The following is a 19,632-nucleotide window of genomic DNA, read 5'->3' as shown; positions in this document are numbered from 1 at the left end:
TTAATTTCTCTAAGAATCAACTGCTTTCCAATTCTTTACAGTAAACACAGGAATCGTTAATGTAGTTGCAGCGGCTAGAACTTATTTTATGTTAAGAACAGGAGGCAAAGATATCCATAAAGGGTTTGTTTTATATATACTTCAAAGTATAGCACACGTCGTTCAACCAATTCTTTATATGAAAAATACCAGTTGGCAAGATGCTTTGTCTTTAACATTCCCCAATAATTAATCTACTCTAATTTCTAATATGGATATAGAAAAATATCAACAAAGGGGCCGAGAGATTTGTCTTGTGCTTAGAGGTATTACGAGGATAACAACTAATAATATATCAATCACCCACATCATGTAAGTAAAAATAAAATATAAAAATATATCAACCATAGAGAGGCACTTGTCAATGCTCCAAACTAATGAAATTTTCGCAGACTTGTAACCTAATTGACACCTATCATGTTCACAATTCTCATGACACATGCTTATATATTGCATAGGAACTTGGTTTTAAATTTATAAACTTGCAAATTGATTTTGAATTGTGATTTGTTGGCTAACAACAAATGGGCCTAATGGTATACCATCTCAAAGGGGTGGTGCTGGTTTACTCAGGACACCCATCAATTGTTACTAGGACCTCAATATGGGACTAATGTTAAGCTATGGTTGAACTTAGATGAGAAAAAAAATGCTTAAAGCCCCTCATCTCCATATATATAGGGTTTTAAGGCAATGAGTCTTCAAAGGATAGGTATTGCTATGTTCAGGTCTATATAAGACCTTAGACCACAAAAGCAACCAGTTAGGTAATTCCATTATTTCTTCTAAAGTATTCGTTGAAGGATAGGTTAGGTGTGGATTAGGTTTTTTAAAGTATTATTGCAACCCACCTCAAATTAGTATCAAAGTCTTAAGTATTGGTTGCTAAATAGTAGTTAAATTTATCCAGCTTGTCAATTCCTCCTCTCTCTTTAAAGTCATGCAAGAGACATTGTTTAACGAATTAAAAAATGCAAACATAAATAACTAATTATGCCCAAAGAAAAAGTTTCAAATATGCTGTTGCTAACAGATTAATTGATGTTTGACAATGATGTTTTCCATTTGGTTAGATAAGTACCAAATAATTGGAAGGATGAGCACCAAATCATTAGTTTGTTTGGTGAGGAACTTGAAAATTGAAATACCAAGAGAAGACCCTCTTCTTCTTTTTTCTTTTTCTTTTTTACTCTATATTTTGTCAATCACAACCTGTCATATATTCTTTTTACTTTTCTTATGAAATAATCAAAGTTTAAATTTTTTATTTAAAAAAAATACATGATATATCACAATTGTGCCGCATAACATGGCACATGGTTCTGTCAACTTAGCCATTGCTGATTGGTTTCAAATTGTGAATTTGTGATAGAGGGTTCACAAGAAGAATAAGGTATATATCTTATGCATTAAATATATGCATTCTTCATTTTATATTGTGCGGGCGGAGAATAAGGTATATATCTTATGCATCAAATATATGCATTCTTCATTTTATATTGTGCGGCGCCGCCCACACAATATGAGAGGGAGGCATAAGAAAATTATTTTCACCAGGAGAAAGGGGATTTGGTTTTTCAAACTCTCTCTCTCATAATAAAAAATAAATAATAAATAAATAAATGTACATACATTCAAAATTTCGCTAATGGCTTGCTCAATATTTTTATTCTTTTTTTAAGTAAATGGTTTTAGTACTTGTCAGATTCATCCAATTTCGTTAAAGTAAACACTGATACCTCAGGAAACTACCTACAAAAGAAGTAATTAACACAAAATTAGCCACACGATGACCCATCTTTTAAGAGTATGCCACAGAGGTGATACCTTAGTAAGAGAAATGAAAGTAAATACAATAAATTGTGGACTGGAAAAAAATTGTGGTTTCTATTTTTTGGTTCGATCAAGATTGGACCATTAATATTAATTGGTTGAACAAGTGATGTCATGGAAAATTTGATTAATAATGATTTAAAAATATAAATAAATACAATAAATTTATAATAATTAATAATAGAACAAAAAATATCCAAAAATAACATTTTTTTTTTGAGAAGTATAACATTAAATTGGTTTACGTTCTTACTCTTTGAAACATGCATACAATAAATGGTAAGGTTTAAAGTTCTTTTTTGTTTTTTTTTTGTTTGTTTGTTATGAGATTCATTTATGTATCTTTTCTAGTTTCTGGTTCGATCAAGATTGGACGACTATACCGTTGGTTGAACAAGTGATGTCATGAAAAATTTGATTAATAATGATTTAAAAATATAAATAAATATAATAAATTTATAATAATTAATAATAGTTACAAAAAATATCCAAAAATAACATTTTTTTTTTAGAAGTATAACATTAAATCGGTTTAATTACGTTCTTACTCTTTGAAACATGCATACAATAAATGGTAAGGTTTAAAGTTCTTTTTTTGTTTTTGTTTTTGTTTGTTATGAGATTCATTTATTTATCTTCTAAAAAAAAAGATTCATTTATGTAAATATTACACACGCTTCATCAATTTTTTTTTTTTAATTTTAATTTTATAAGAGCTTCATCAAATATTTTAAACATGAAATGGAATGTATGATCTGACTTTTATGTGGCGCTTATATTCTTTAGTTCAATAAAAATTGGTTTGCTATGAGATTCATTTACTCCCCTAATCTATATATAAAATAATAGGTGAAGCAGAGAGAGTGTGAAATTGAATTCCAAATTAGAACTCTAATTTTGTGTCATGTGTCTAGAATCTGAAATTGAAGTTGAATTTTGCATCATGTGGCTAAATGTATGTGGGCTCATTCTCATTAAAACCACTTCTATGTATCGGGTCAAGTGGATTACTGTGCTAATTAAGATTTTTCTTGATTTTGTAGTCAAACATGAAAACCAAAGAAATTAATATCGGTGATAAGAACTTGGTTTGGGTACATTGCATAATTTCCAAAAAGATAGCAAAGCCAGAGTTTGCATCTTTGTTATAAATTGCTTACAAAGTTTGCATCTTTACATTTGCACTGAGTTTCGGATTAAAGTGCTTTCTTCTTGGTTCTGACACTGAGTTTTGTTTACTATTTACTTACAAAGTTTGCATCTTTACATTGTTATAAATTGCTAATATGTGATTAGATGCACATTATGCCTAAAATTCACTATCCTTATATTTGGCTTTTTGTTCAGGTTGGGCACCTATAACAATGAAGAAAGCACTGCTGTGGACCGATGGATGATACTTTTTGTAGGCTGCAAAGGAACTTAGTGATCAATGGAATCTCACGTGAATTGGAGAGGACCCGACTGTAGATGTCTGGATGGCAGATGTGAGTCACTATGTTTTTAAAATGTTCAATGAAGGTAAAGATTATGAACAATGTAAATTTTCCAGAGAGAGATTTATTATTCTATATTTACGCAAGTTTGGTCGCCTTCTTGGAGTGGATCACTCCACCCTGTCTTTCTACTGGAATTTTTTATTTAGAATGTTGCAATTTAATTCGAAATTTTATTTGAATTTTCCTATTGTTGTTACTATCATATATTATCATTCCAATTTTTCATTCCAATTTTACTATACACGTGTACAATCTAATTATTTTTAATTTTGCTATCATGTGCAGAAGCCAATGAGATGAAATTAATAACACATTAAACACTCATGCTTTGGGAATCGGTAGTACCAATCTAAATCCATTGGACCTGCTTCGTGATAATACAACTATGAAGGATGTATAAAAACACGCACACACCCATCTCTCTATAAAAAGAGATTGGAGAGAATTTCTTTTATCAGCCATGGAACTTCAGAGGTTTTTTTTTTCACACAAACGCCCATCATGTTACAAAATGACTCATCATAAAACTACAAAATGAGTACAACTCTGAGGATATATATATATATATATATATATTTTTAAATTTTTTAAGCTGCGAAAATTTCAATCACCAATAGAGATTGAAGATTCAAAAGCGTGAATGGATCTTTTGGATAAACATTGTCACCAAGGTTCATCTTTTTGTGTAAAATCTATATACTGCTAAGTTTTGTTAATGAAATTTTCTGGTTAATAATATGAATTTAGACTTAACTAAGTCTTTTAAACATGAATAAACTCATGATTAATAATATATTCATTCCTGTGCGGTAGCATGGGGCTACATACTAGTTAAAAATAATAATGTATGTTGATAAGGGTAATTTTGTGGTATTGATAAACTCGTCCATATTAGGCAAAGGCGACGGTCCTAATGGACTCGTCAGCCTCACTTGCGCGCTCATAGCCCAACAACGATAGGATAAGGTCGACGGTTCCACCTCAAAGCTGACGGCTGCACATTAGGGTTAACAAACACCTAAACGAGACGATTAGAATATATAAACGGGATAAGAAGTTGACGGAAGGAAGCTAAAGAGAATAAGCGAACTTTTGACGAGTCTGACATGGCCTTACTTGGGTATATAAGGAAATATTTTATGCCCCACATTTAACTCTAATCAAGGGAGTCCTATAAGGAAAGGATCTCGTAAGATACGCGAATTAAAGAAGATCTCTCCCACAAGGAAAGACCTTTTAAGCCAAGGAATGGATGTCAACCCCATGCTATTATAAAAACCCCAAGACCCTCACAAATCAAGATACGCATAATTTACCCCTGTTCTAGCACTCTAGAGTTGTGAAGAGTTCTCTAACTTGACCTTCGGAGGATATTTGGCCGGTACCACACCGGTACTCTTCACAAGGTCTTCTTTGTTTTTGCAGGTGTTGTCTCGAGCACGTGAGAACCGTGTAACTTACTGATGATTTTCGGCATCATCAGTTGGTGCTGTCTGTGGGAAAAATTGCGACTTGTAAACCATACTATCGCTTCCCAAACAAAGAGTTGCATGGTACTTACTCATTCGATGGCGACCACCAATAATGTTTAAGGAGACAAACCACGCATAAATGCCCTCGAGAGACAGGTTCAAACTTTCGTCGCTACCATGGAACGTCTCACCAAGCAAAACCATGATTTGGAAGAGCAGTTGCGCCAAAAGAATGCAGGGCTTAACAATCAGGAGGAGGACCAAGAAGGCACTAGCGTTGAGAGAAGGGAACAAAAAGGGCCGAAAGGTAGCAACGCCCCAAGCAGACTAGAGCGACTGGACACAAGTTGTCCATCCATCACAGATACGGCTCCACCTCACATAGTCGCGGAGATGTAGATGATGAAGAAAATGATGGACTTCATGATGAATGCCCTCAGAGGACGGGTGTTTAACGACCTCGATGACTTTGTCCATTGAACTGACTCGCCATACACGGCGTCCGTCACTTCATTCCTCCTTCCACCAAAGTTTCGTATGCCCCAGTTGGAGACCTATGACGAATCTAAGGATCTCCTAGACCACCTAAAGACTTTCAACACCCTGATGCACCTGCAAGGAATGGCGAACGAGATCATGTGCAGGGCCTTCCCCACTACGCTGAAGGGACCCACAAGGGTTTGGTTTAGCAGGTTGACACCCAACTCCATTAGTATCTTTAAGGAGTTAAGCACCTAATTTGTCTCACACTTTATCGAGGGACATAGGTATAAGAAGTCCACTGCATGCCTAATAAACATTAAGCAACGGGAGGATGAGATGTTGAGATCTTACATAACCTGTTTTAACAAAGAGGCCCTCTCAATCAATGAAGCTAACGACAAGATACTTGTGACTGCATTCACAAATGGGCTACGGAAGGGTAAGTTCCTATTTTCTCTATGTAAGAATGACCCAAAGACTATGTCGGATATGCTTTACAGGGTGAATAAGTACATGAACGCGAAAGACGCACGACTGGCCCGAGAAGAGAAGTCCAAGAAGAGGGAAAGACAAGAAGACATACGGCAGGATAAGGGGTGGAAGATGGCTAGGACCGGAGAACGACGAAATGACAAGCACTCCAAGCCCCCCACAGAGAGGCTCACAAGCTTCACCCTGCTGACTGCCCCGATCAACCAAGTCTTGATGCAAATCAAAAACAAAGGAGCCCTGAAATTTCCCGGCAAGTTGAAGGGAAATGCCAATAAAAGGTCCAGAGACAAGTACTGCCACTTCCACTGTGACCACGGTCATGACACAACCGACTGCTATGACCTGAAACAGCAAATAGAAGCTCTTATTAGACAAGAAAGTTGCAAAGATTCATCAGCAAAGAAAAAGTGGACCCGCAACAAGAACAGGTTCCTCGACGGGAGAACGAGCATCCAAGGCCGCCCATAGGAGATATAAAAATGATTGTGGGAGGCACTGCGGCCTCTGGTTCGTCCAAAAAGGTTCAAAAGACTTACCTCAAGATGGTTCAGAACGTCCAACTAACGGGCTTCGTCCCAAAGATGGCATGGATCCACAACCCCATCATCGAATTCTCAGAATAAGTTGCTCGATGTATCCACCACCTGCAATGACGATGCACTCGTCATTAGCATATGGGTAGGAGACTACAACACACACTGGGTCCTGGTCAACAACGGAAGCTCTATTGACATCCTCTACTACGCGGCATTCTAGCAAATGAGGATTGATAGAGAACGGCTGATCCCAACCAACGCCCCACTCGTTGGGTTCGGAGGGACTAAAGTATACCCCCTCGGCGCAGTCACGCTGCCCATTGCAATTGGTGATTATCCTCAGCAAATCACTAAAGATGTTACATTCCTTATTGTCGACTGCTCATCTGCCTATAATGCCATCCTCGAACAACCTACCCTCAACTCGTGGAAGGTCGTAACTTTAACCTACCACCTGATGATCAAGTTCCTCACTGATTACGGAGTAGGAGAAGTATGCGGAGATCAGGTCACTGCACGAGAATGTTACATATCAATGTTGGAAATGGACGATCATGTGCAAACAATGAACATAGAAAAGCCGCGGACGGTGGTAGAGTCAGTTGAAAGACTTAAAGAGATACTTCTCGAAAACTCCAGGCTAGATCAAACAATAAGGATTAGCACCCTCACCAGCCCGATGGTCCGCCAAGCACTCGTGACTTTTCTCAAAGAAAACCAGGATGTATTTGCTTGGAGCCATGAAGATATGCCAGGAATCAACCCTTCGGTCATGGTACATAGGTTGAATGTGTCATCCTCTTCTCCACCCATCCGTTAGAAAAAATGGGTGTTCGCCCAAGAACGAGACCAAGCTATAACAGAAGAAGTCCGCAAGTTACAAGAGGAAGGCTCATTAGGGAAGTTTACTACCCCGACTGGCTGGCAAATATCGTAATGGTCAAGAAAGCCAATGGGAAATGGAGAATGTGCATAGACTTCACAGACCTAAACAAAGCATGCCCCAAAGATAGTTACCCCCTTCCGCGGCTCAACACTAGTTACTGAGCTTCATGGACGCTTTTTCAAGTTATAACCAGATCAAAATGGACTAAGCGGATCAAGAGAAGACTTCGTTCGTTACCAGTCAGGGCCTTTTTTGCTATAAAGTAATGTCGTTCAACCTCAAAACACGGGTGTGACATATCAGAGGTTTATGAACAAGATGTTCACACAACAGATTGAAAGATATGTCCAAGTCTACGTTGAGAACATGCTAGTAAAAAACCGAAGGGAGGACGATCATTTGGATGATCTCAGGGAAGCCTTCGACATCCTTCGCTCTTACAACATGAAGCTCAATCTAGGCAAGTGTGTATTCGGGGTGATGGTAGTAAAGTTCCTAGGATTCATGGTGTCTTAGAGAGGTATCAAGGCTAACCCAGACAAGATCCAAGCTATAATAGAGATGGCACCCCTAAAGAACGTGAAAGGAGTACAAAGCCTCAACAGCAAGGTAGCTGCGCTAAACAGGTTCATGTCAAGGGCGACGGATAAGTGTCTACCTTTCTTCCGCACGCTGAAGAAATCTTTTGAGTGGATGGCCGAGTGTCAGCAGGCATTCAAGGATCTGAAGGCCTACCTCTCTTCCCTACCATTGCTGAGTCCCTTAAAACCAGGGGAAGAATTGTTCCTCTACTTGGTTGTATCCCCGATCGCCGTTAATGCAGCCTTGATCAGAGAAGAAGACTAGGTGTAAAAACCTGTGTACTACGCTAGCCAAGCACTTCGTGGTGCAGAAGAGAGGTACCCACCAATGGAGAAGCTCACCTTCACTTTCGTTACAGCAGCCCATAAGCTCAAGCCATGCTTCCAAGCCCACACGGTGATTGTCCTGATTGACAAGCCCTTAGGGTGAGCAATATGCAATCCTAAAGCTGCCAGACGAATGGCGCTATGGGCAATAGAGTTGAGCGAGTTCGACATACAGTACCACTTGCGTACTACCATTAAAGGGCAGGTGGTTGCTGACTTTTTTGCAGAGTTCATTAACGTGGAAGGCCAGGGGGCAGAAGAATATCCTCAGTGGAGTATACACACAGACGGGTCGTCCAACAGACAGGCTGGTGGAGTGGGCATTGTAATTCGTTCTCTAGAAGGGGACGAGATCAAATGCATGGTTCGTCTCGACTTCCCAATGACCAACAATGAAGCAGAGTACAAAGCTCTCATAGTGTGACTAGATCTCGCTAAAGCAGCAGGGGCCGCAAGAGTGGTTATTCATTGCAACTCCCAGGTCGTCACAAACCAAGTAAACGGTAATTACGAATGTAAGGGCGAGAGGATGAAGAAGTACCTAGAGCTAGTAAAGAGAAAAGTGGAAGACCTATTGGCCAAGATTGTTCAAATCCCTAGAGGAAAGAATAAGCAAGCTGACCGTCTTGCCAAGCACATCAACAGAACACATGATCATCCCCGACAAGATACTTTCCTTTATTCAGTGTTCACTGTTAATAGATCCCATCGATGTGCAGGAGATAGGTTCTGAAAACAATTGGACCACACCATTAGTCTCCTGCCTGAAAAGGGATGCATTACGTAATGGAAAGGGAGCCGCAAGGAAGTTGAAGATCTAAGTAGCACGATTCGTCTTGATAAAGGACGTCTTGTACAAAAGAGGCTTCTCCCGCCCGTACCTGAGGTGCTTGATCCCCGAAGAAGCAGACTATGTCATGAAAGAAGTCCATGAAAGGATCTGTGGAAACCACTCAAGGTCGCAGTCGTTGGTGCACAAACTGATTAAAGCTAGATACTACTGGCCTACCATGCAGAAAGATGCCTAGACTTACGTCAAAGCCTGCGACAAATGCTAAAGGTTCAGCAACGTCATCAGACAACCGACGGAAGAACTCACCCCCATGACAGCTCCATGGCCATTTGCTCAATAGGGACTAGACATCATAGGCCCATTCTCAATAGCAATGCGACAACTAAAGTTCCTCATAATCAGCATAGATTATTTCACTAAATGGGTAAAAGCTAAAGCCTTGGCCACCATAGTAGAAAAGAACATGAGAAGTTTTGTCTGCAGGTATGGGATCCCTAGAGTCTTGGTCTCAGATAACGGGAAATAATTCAACAACGACTCCTTCAGGGATTTTTGCTCATAGTTAGGAATCAAGAACCACTACTTCTCCCCCATCCACCCTCAAGCCAATGGGCAGGTTGAGGTCACGAACTGATCCTTACTTAAAATCATCAAGACTTGGCTTAAGCGAGCAAAGGGTATATGGCCCGAAGAGCTGCCAAGCGTACTATAGGAGTATAGAACAACAACTAGAACACCCACAAAAGAGACATCGTTTTGGCTAGCTTACGAGAGCGAGGCAGTTACCCCGGCGAAGGTCGAACTTGTAAGCTACAGGGTGGACAATTATAATGCAGGGAGGAACAACGAGGCCATGCGTCTATAGCTCGATCTAGTGGACGAAGTTAGGGCGGCAGCTGAACAAAGAATCGCACGATACCAGGACCTCATGGCCAAACATTGTAATTCCAAAGTCAAGCACAGAGACTTCAAGGTTGGAGATCTCATCTTAAGGAAGGTAATGGGTGCCACTAGAGACCCCACCCAAGGAAAGCTCGGCCCTAATTGGGAGGGACCCTACAGAATCACGTCATGGCAGAGGAAAGACACCTATCACCTAGAGACACTAGACAGACAGAAATTGCACCATCCATGGAACACCGAGCATCTCAGGAGATATTACTAGTAAAGGACAGCAAGAGAAGCAACACTCCTCATTTCCAATTTATTTTTTTTGGTTAAATTTTGCTTACAATACTTTTTAAGCCTAAAACGCAGATTTTTTATCCTATTTTAGAACAATTTTTTACTTATGCACGCATTTATCATAATAAGAGGAGTTATTCAGATATGACCTGTGTACTCATCTCTACTAAACTGCTTTTTTGATCAAGTCCACAAGTGGACAAGTTCATTATTAAGCCCACAAGTGAATGAGTTCATCCTATGAGGATGCTTTTGAATCATTTAATCCATAAGTGGATAAGTTCATTATTAAGTCCACAAGTGGACGAGTTCATCCTATAAGGATGCTTTAAAGTTATTAAGTCCACAAGTGGACGAGTTCATTATTAAGTCAACAAGTGGATGAGTTCATTCTATGAGGATATCTTAAAAATATCAAGTCCACAAGTGGAAAAATTTATGATTAAGTTCACAATTGGATGAGTTCATGATTAAGTCCACAAGTAGACGAGTTCATCTTATAAGGATGCCCTAAAATTATTAAGTCCACAAGTAGACGATTTCATTATTAGGTCTACAAGTGGACGAGTTCATGATTAAGTCCACAGTGGACGAGTTCATCTTATAAGGATGCCCCAAAATTATTAAGTCCACAAGTGGACGAGTTCATTATTAGGTCTACAAGTGGACGAGTTCATCCTATAAGGATGCCCCAAAATTATTAAGTCCACAAGTGGACAAGTTCATTATTAGGTCTACAAGTGGACGAATTCATCCCATGAGGATGCCTTAAAACTAACATGTCCACAAATAGACAAGTTCATTATTAAGTCCAAAAGTGGACGAGTTCATTGTTAAGATTATTAAGTCTGATGCCTCAATTTATTGAAGTCCAAGAGGACTAGTTTTTTATTTGGTCCTCAAACAGGACGAGTTCTTTGTCATGACTAAAGATGGACGAGTCCAACAAAGCAGACAGATTCATCCTAAGTCCTTTTACATATAGGCACAAAGAATGGATGGGCAAACATATATCAATACATAAAGATCAACACATGATAAAGAGCGACGGATGTAAAAAGTATACCATACATAAAGTAAGGTCTTTACAATGAGGCCTAAAAGAACAAAGGGGCATTTAACATTGTTTGGAAATTAGACTAAATATACAATAGAATAATCATTAAAAATAAAAAGCTAAGTTAAGGGGGGCCGGGTGTCCTGAGGGTTCTCGTCGCCTCTAAGAGGAAGATCTTGAACATCCTGGGCAGGGGGCCTTTAACATTCAGAGGCTCAGTGGACAGGACCAAAGGGGTGACAGAAGGATTCACAGCAGGTTAAGCAAGGACGACACCATCATCTTTTGGATTAGGTTCCGACTCTGTGGAGTCGTCGGTTTCCACAAAGATAGTGTTGCCGGTAGGAGTTGACGGCAAGGGGTCGTCCATGGTGACCTTGGATAAGTCCAAATGTGGGTAGACGGACTTGACCTATTTAAGACAATCCTCAAACCCGTCACCATAGTAGATGGCGCAAGAATCAATAAAAGGCTGTGAAGTCTTAAATTCTTTCACGGCGTCAGCCCTAGCTGTCTCCATCTGCCCAAGAAGGACTGATAGCTCCTCCACCATTGCCTTTGCTTCCTGCTCTTTTTACCTCTGACTGGCCTCCTCCTTCAACTTTCTTTTCAACTCCATCACCTCCTTATTTAGGGCATGGACAGCGTCCTTGTACTGCGCCTGCTCGTTGGTTAGGGTCTTGTTGCGCTTGCCCAGACTGCTGATAACCCCCTCCTTAGCGACACACCTGTCTTGGAGTGCTTTCATGAGCACCAGTGCCTGAAAAAGGAATGCAACTGTCATCAAGCCTTTGCCTGCCCTATGGCTTGGCTTAAGAGGCAACGGCTTCTTGGGATGCTTCTCCTTAGGGGTGACTAATACTTTCTTGGAATGGCGGTCGTCCTTCCCGTCAGCCTTCCTTTTTGGTGCCCCCTTTCCGACAACCTTTAGGGCTGACAAGGACACCCCTTCCTTCCCTTTCCCTTTCTTTTCTTCCTTCTTCCTGTGCGCCGCATCTGCCCTCACCAATGCCCTTTGTCTGGCTACCTCCATTTCTACAAAGGACAAGTGACGAGTGTTAGACATAGAGACGACAAAAAGAAGACGAGGGAAACAAATAGATAATAAATTGTGGTGACGAGAGTAAGTGTTTAATCTACATGCTGCAGGCATTGGCTCCGGACCCCCACAATAAGCGTGTATAGTGTCGAGGGTAATTAGGTCCCGGTACTTCCACTCGTCCAAAGGGATCTCTATGACCCAACGGATGAAAGCTTTTTGCTCGTCTGTAATACATGGACGAACGCTAGCTGAAAATGAGAAAAGTAGACGATGTTAAAAACTTGAAACAAATAAGTGAAGAAAAGGGAAGAGGCAGACGATACTAAACTTGAATCCTTGATGATGCCCCAAGTGTTGTAAAAACCATGAGGCATCGTCGCCCATTCTTCTGGACGACACACCTAATTCGTCCCTTGGACAAAAAAATATATGCCCTTCCAATTCCTCTTGGAATTAGGCATGTCTGACACCAGCTTAAGCCCCTTCTTCTTGACCGCAAAGTGATATATCCCTTGGGACGAGATGATGTGCTAGGGTCTATAGCACCAGAAGAACTTGTCCAACAACAGCTGACAGTTCCCACCACTAAAACGACCCCACAAAATCTCAACTCTAATAAAAATCCTTCAAGCATTTGGAGCAATTTGGCTGATGGACAATTCAAGAAAATTGGCCAACTGACAATGCAATGCCATCAGTCGCAATCTCCGTCTTGCTGCGAACATGGCATCATACATGCCGACATCTGCTGTCTTCCTCGAGTAGCACTTCTTAAATTTCCCAGGGAGACGGATTGGGATATGATCAAGAATTTGGTAATGATCCCTCAGATTCTTAAAAATGTTAGCCGTCATCGTTCGCTTGAAGTCATTGACGGTCCATATTTTGGGGAGGATAAATGGACAGGTATGCCCATCCCTAGGGCTTCCTGAACTTCCACCTTCGAGGGTTCTCTCGTCAACTTCACCCTTGTCCCCGTCATCCTCCCCTCCTCTCCTCCCTCATCACCTTCATCCTCACCCTTATCTACCTCCTCTTCCTCACCTTCCTCTCCATCACAACTTTCCACTTTCTCATTAGGAGAATGGGTTGACGTTTCCCTCTCTGACGACCAGGAAAGGCCCTCCTTGGGCTCATGACTTGTCTAGAAGACCTCGTCGTAGCCCGCTCTCTCACGGACTGATGACTGCTCACTTGTCGCTTCTCTAGACGTCTATTTACTTATAAGCAATGGAGGTATTCTAAGAACCTAAGTTGACGACCTCTCTAAAAGAGTTAAATGATCAACTAGTAAAACAAAGATAAAAGAAAAAATGAAATAAAAGAAAAGGTGACTTACCAAGTTAGTAGACAGTTCCTTGAGAGGTGACGGCCTCAGCAAAAGAATGACAACAAAGGCAATGAGGTTAGCAAGATGACGAGAGTGAAGTTCTCGAAGTGATGAGCTCTCTCTCTCTGAAGACCAACAATGATGAAATAGGAGAAATGAGGAAGGAAGTGCGATATATATAGGGTGAAAAATGCACGGAAGACGAAGCGACACCCTTGTCTAGAAATAGGGCCAACCCGCTTATGCCACGTGTTCAAGCATTTAATAAAGGCTGCTCAAGGAATCACCCATAAATGCCCTCTTTTTTTTGAATAAACGAATAATAATAATAATAATAATAATAATAATAATAATAATAATAATAATAATAATAATAATAATAAAAGAGCTACAAATTGAACTCCATAACCCGTGGGCTGAAGCCAACGAGGCTATGGAGTAGAGGGCAGTTGATAAGGGTAATTTTATGGTATTGATAAACTTGTCCATATTCAGCAAATGCGACGGTCCGAATGAACTTGTTGGCCTCACTTGCGCCTTCATAGCCTAATAACGATAGGATAAGGTCGATGGTTCAACCTCAAAACTGACAGCTGCACCTTGAGGTCAACAAACACCTGAATGAGACAACTAGAATATATAGACGGGATAATAAGTTAACGGAAGGAAGCTGAAGAGGAAAAGTGAACCTTGGACGAGTCTGACATGGCCTTACTTGGCCTCCGCGCATGAGTATATAAGGAAATATTTTGTGCCCCACCTTTAACTCTAATTAAGGGAGTCCTATAAGGAAAGGATCTCGTAAGATACGCGAATTAAAGAAGATCTCTCCCACAAGGAAAGATCTTCTAAGCCAAGGAATGGATGTCAACCCCATATTACTATAAAAACCCTAAGACCCTCACAAACCAAGATACACATAATTTACCCTAACTCTGACACTTTAGAGTTGTGAAGAGTTCTCTAACTTGACCTTCGGAGGGTATTTAACCTGTATCACATTGGTACTCTTCGTAAAGTCTTCTTTGTTTTTGCAGGTGTTGTCTCGAGTACGTGAGGACCGTGTAACTTACTAACAATTTTTGGCATCATCATATGTAACTTACTTTTTATTGGATAAGTCAAATTTTGTTGGAAAAACTATACAAATTTCATGTGATTTCTCTGTAAAATATTGAACTTTCCTAAAATTTTGAGTGTAATACTTAACCTTTTTTGGTATTGTTTTTGAATATATATCACAAAATTTCCATGTGAATCTTTTTTTAAGTAAAAACTGTCCAATTCTTTTTTGAGAATGAAAAACTGTCCAATTCTTGATCCTAGTAGTTCAACCAATGGTAGATTGATTTTAACTAGTTTTCAACAATTTACAGTGGACTGGACCAATATAAATCCCTGTTCAAGATTGATAGCTGTTGTCGGCTTTCTAATGCTAGGGTGGATAAGTTTTACAACCAATTTAACTATTTAACCTTTGTATTTTGCATCTTATTCAACATGTCAATTCATATCAGTATATAATTTATTTTAAAATAAAACTGTGGGGGCCATTTAATTATGAGGTACTGTTAAGGCTGTACTAATTGAGCCTATGACCCAATCCCAGGACATTGGACCATCCAAAGGATATTCAGATGAAATTATAAAGGGAACAGAATAAAGAGAAGAGTAGAGATAATAAGAGATAAGTCCAACGAATGTCCGAGAAGAAAAGCCATCTCGGTATCTAGTGTCCGAGGTCAGTAAGAGTGCCATATCATCATGGACCTTCTTCAGAGTTACATCACAAATAAGAGTTGGACGTTGGACAAGAGGTAGAAAAAGGAAAAGGGCAAGCAAATATCTTCAAAGGCTGCTACCTCCACATTAAATACCTCCCAACCAACTCTCTGGCCGCATTAATGTGAAAGTGATGTCTGAACAGTGATTAAGTAGCCTTACAGCTACTAGTTGATGGTTCTGAGAGGTGCTGGATGGGACAGAAAGGAATTTCTCGAATCTAACCTACACATGTGTGGTAGGGATGATACTAAGATTGTAGTATATAACATAGGAAGATGTACCAAAAAAGCAGGAGAGAAAATCAAGTAATTTGAGAAGAAGACTGCGAACTCTTGTATGATCTTATTTGTTTAACAAGTACAATATAATATAAACCCATCGAGTCACTTCGATGACAGATTTTCTCATCTTACGTGTGTCTAACAATCTTAAATTACCAAATTTAATCGTTTTTCTTCTAAAGTAGATCTAGTTCTTTCATCTACACTTTACAAATTTATTGTTTGGACCGCTTGGGCTAGAACCCAATCCTATTTTGGGCCTAATCCTATTTCAGTCCTTACAAAAACTTTAGATGTTATTTTATGCATTATCTTAGCATATTCTAATATGAGGTTGATAGTGGGACAAACCATATTCTTCATCATTCAAGTCTTGAAAAATTAGTCTAAAACAAAAAGTACTCAAACAGACTGCCAAAAACATCGTAAATAGTTATCGCATTTTAGCCAACTAAGTTCAAAATTCACTCATATCAGACCATTTAAAATTATGTAAAAATATATAGTTGTTATGTTAACCATATAAATTTACACTGACGTTATTCATTTTGCATTTAGTTTTTTTTTTTTTTTTTTTTTTTAATTTATTCTTTCTTTACATATGTCGAGTATAAAGAAAGAGAGTAAATGGTGGTTGTTGTGTGTGAAAAAATAAAAACAATTAAAAAAATCAAGAAATTTTTTTATTTTAAATATAGTGTAAAATAAATAATCTAATGTAGAATGTTTTGAAAAGTGAATATTTAAAATAAATAAATAAAAGATAGATTCTTATGCTAAAATAATATAAATTGTTGCATGACTTGATGCGAATACTCTTATCACTTTTAAAAGTTAAAAAAAAAATTCAAAAATAATATTTTAGTCATGGCAACATGATCATATTCATCCCCACAAACGAAATGACAACTCAACAAAATAATTTCATAAATATTTTTTTTTGAAATGAAGATAAAAACAAAATAATTTCATGGTTTGGCCCATTAAAAGCCTCAATCTGTGCTGCGTTAAACGAAGCCACCATAAACAAATCCAACATGTGAAATTGGACTAGCTTTTTCAGCTCGGTTAGCTGGTTTGGATTCACCTTTTGCGCGTTCATGTATTGCTTTTTCCTTTTTTTTTTTTTTTAGTTGCAGTTGTTGACTTTTTTTCGGTGTACAGTGCACATTTCAGCAACATAAGTGGATCCCGTGCATTATTCATGAGACCTACAAACTTCACTTTTCAATAACTTTTTCATTAAAAATGGAACTCACGGTACTATTTACACATTTAAAAATTATTTTGATATAGTATTTTTAATTTTTAGTTTTCAGCAAAATAAGTTATATCCAAACGGATCCTTAGACCTAAAAAATAAGGCCCAAAATCCGATTTTCAATCTTCAACTTTCAACTCACATTTTTTTTTCTTCCAAACACACCCGTGACCCGACCCGCCATATCTATATCTATATTTAATTTAAAAGCTGAAGTATAGTATTTAATATTACTACATTTATGTTGAGTCACATTAGTAACTATGTCATTACCACCAATTTTTCTAAATTTTTCCTATAATTTTAAAATACTTTTCCTAAATTTTAAAATTCTAATAAAAAGAAAATAATTCCTAACCCTGTCTCCACCGTAAACCCCTATCTTTATTGCTTTAATTGCACAGTAAACCCCAACCCCAACCCCAACCCTGTGTATCTGTCTCCCAACCTTTTGGTTTACTATATATATGTTTCACGGTTTCGGAAACCCTTCAGCTTGCTAATGCCGGCCTCTCTTCCTTCCAAAGATTTGACAGTTTCAAATCTTCATATTTCGGCTTTCTCTTCCCTCCTTTGTCTTTTCCTCTCCTCACTGGCTCACTGTATATTAAGACTGACAGAAGCTAGATAATTCAGGTCAGTTATCTCTAAATCCCAGTTTCTCTTGAGCTTTATTCTTCTGTCTGCCCCGCATATATAATAATTTAATTTAAGTTTCTTTTGATTGATGTTTTTTTTTTTAATCCTTTTTCAATTTTGCTAGTACCTCTTTCATGCTGTGGTGTGGTGTTGTGTGGTGTGGGGGTTGTTACGTTGATTTTTCTTTCTACTTGGGTATTTGGGTTTAATTGGTTTTGGGTATTTGTCAATGAGGTTTTTAAAATAGAGAAAAAGAAACACAATCATAATCATGCCTTTCTTTTCCTTTTTCTCTTATGTTTGGAAGACTCTGGATTCTTTTTTTCCACAGTGATGGTTACCAATTCCTATAGATAACCATAAGGCCCATTAAACATCCTCTGGGTTTGAGTTTAATGGCAGAGTGCATTACGTCCATGGAAATAATAGTGATTTTAATGATTCAGTGTGAGTGTGTTTGTGTGTGTATATATATATATATATATTTTATCCTCACTGTGTTTGTTTAATCCATGTAATCATTGTTAAAATTAGAGATATGCTGATGTTTTGATCCTACCCACTTTGAGATGTACATGTATATTCTTGATTGACGTTTTGATCTGTAGGTGATATTTCTGCCTTAATTGTAAAAATTATGCTGTAAACTCTGTCAATTATAAATTTCTGCTTGAGCATACTCTTAACAGTTTTGACTTCCAAAGAATGGCCAAGTGCTACCTGTCGATTATAAATTTGAAGATATTGTTTAATGATGAAATGATATAACCATTTATAAATTACATATATCAGAGTGTGAAGATTAAAAAGGTGCAGTGATATCTAGGCTTCCAAAATTTGCTTAAAATTTTGCAGGTCAAGGATTCTGTTATAAAGAAAACAAACTTTTCCCTATCCTAGCTACCTTGACTAAGTTCAGCAAGAAGTATCATATTATTTTTTTTCTTCGTCTTGGATTTGTTCAAGGAGAACAAACACGTTCTGGCCATTTTGGATGTAGATTGTCTATTTTTCAATATGAAATTTTACTGAATTACATCCCCACAGCATGAAAGAATATAGAACCCAGACAAGTTTCTCAAAATTTGAACCCTAAGTGAAGAACAGGCCATTCAAGCCTTCAAGATGAAAAATTGGGGAAATATTGTACAAAAAATAAATCCAAATGCTTTAGGACCACATGATCAATTGTAAATGGCAAAAACAGAGGGAGATAAAAAAAATAAAATAAAATAAAAAACTGAGGTTGGTCTATATCTAATCTTCTAGCACTGGTACACCCTTCCTCCATCCATATCCCCTCCAAAGTGAACAGTAACAAATTCTAACTTTGATTGTAGAATGACATAAGATTTATCATTAAGCAAGACTTGTGAATAAATTTTTGGTCATAAGATTTATTGACGAGCTGAAGTTGGCATTAAGTTAAAACCCTTCAAAACCTAGAAAATAACGTAACAAATAAACTAAATATTTTAAACTCTATTGATGAACTGACTGGGAAACAAAAATGTAAAGGTTTTTTTTTTTTTTTTTCCCCTGTATGTTGCTACAACTTTGTTTTCTCTTCCCAAGAATGATTCGAGTAAACCGTTATGCATATGACATATATAGGTAGAATTACTATAATATGAAAAAAATTCTGGCAGTTCGGTCCACATATATGAGCAACTTTCTGTTTATTTGAGAGACCAAGTTTATTATCTTTTTGTTAGGAGTAATTCAATCAAGCTTTTTCTCACATCTATGATATGGGATAAGATAGTGTCTATATTGTAGAAATTTTTTTCTTTTCTTTTCTTTTTTTTTTTTTTTTTTTTTAATTAAATGGACAATACTTAAAGTATTTGTTACTTTTTATATATTACACCTCATTACATATTATTGATATATTCCCACGCATCGCATGGGTCTACAGCTAGTAGCTATAAAACCCAAATCCTCTGTTTTCTTTGCTCCGCCTCTCTTTCCTCTCCTACTTACTCAGTTTCATCAGCCAAACCCAAAACCTCTAATCTGTGGGTTTCAACTTTTGATTCTCTGGAAGCTCCAAATCTTCAGTGATGGGCAAGTCACGCTCACTGTAAGACTATCATTATCATATTGGCAAA

At 38.1% G+C, this 19,632-nt stretch overlaps 1 protein-coding gene across 9 annotated transcripts in view; it reads left to right on the top strand.

Annotated features, from left to right (window-relative positions):
* The first annotated feature begins 17,282 nt into the window (after window positions 1–17,282).
* Window positions 17,283–19,632, top strand: part of LOC126706801 (uncharacterized) — a 56,413-nt gene continuing 54,063 nt past the window's right edge. For 3 of the 9 annotated variants that reach the window (XM_050406358.1, XM_050406351.1, XM_050406354.1), the window contains exons 1-2: window positions 17,285–17,518; window positions 19,440–19,604. In XM_050406358.1, the coding sequence (XP_050262315.1) occupies window positions 19,585–19,604 (20 nt within the window). In that variant the 5' untranslated portion in view covers window positions 17,285–17,518; window positions 19,440–19,584. Of the gene's footprint in view, window positions 17,519–19,439; window positions 19,605–19,632 lie in introns of all 9 variants that reach the window. The other 6 variants (XM_050406350.1, XM_050406349.1, XM_050406353.1 and 3 more) reach the window with 5 other exon arrangements.

Source organism: Quercus robur, chromosome 11 (assembly GCF_932294415.1).
Source record: "Quercus robur chromosome 11, dhQueRobu3.1, whole genome shotgun sequence".
In the NCBI taxonomy this organism is placed as follows: Eukaryota; Viridiplantae; Streptophyta; class Magnoliopsida; order Fagales; family Fagaceae; genus Quercus; species Quercus robur.
This window is presented reverse-complemented; position numbering and strand designations above follow the sequence as displayed.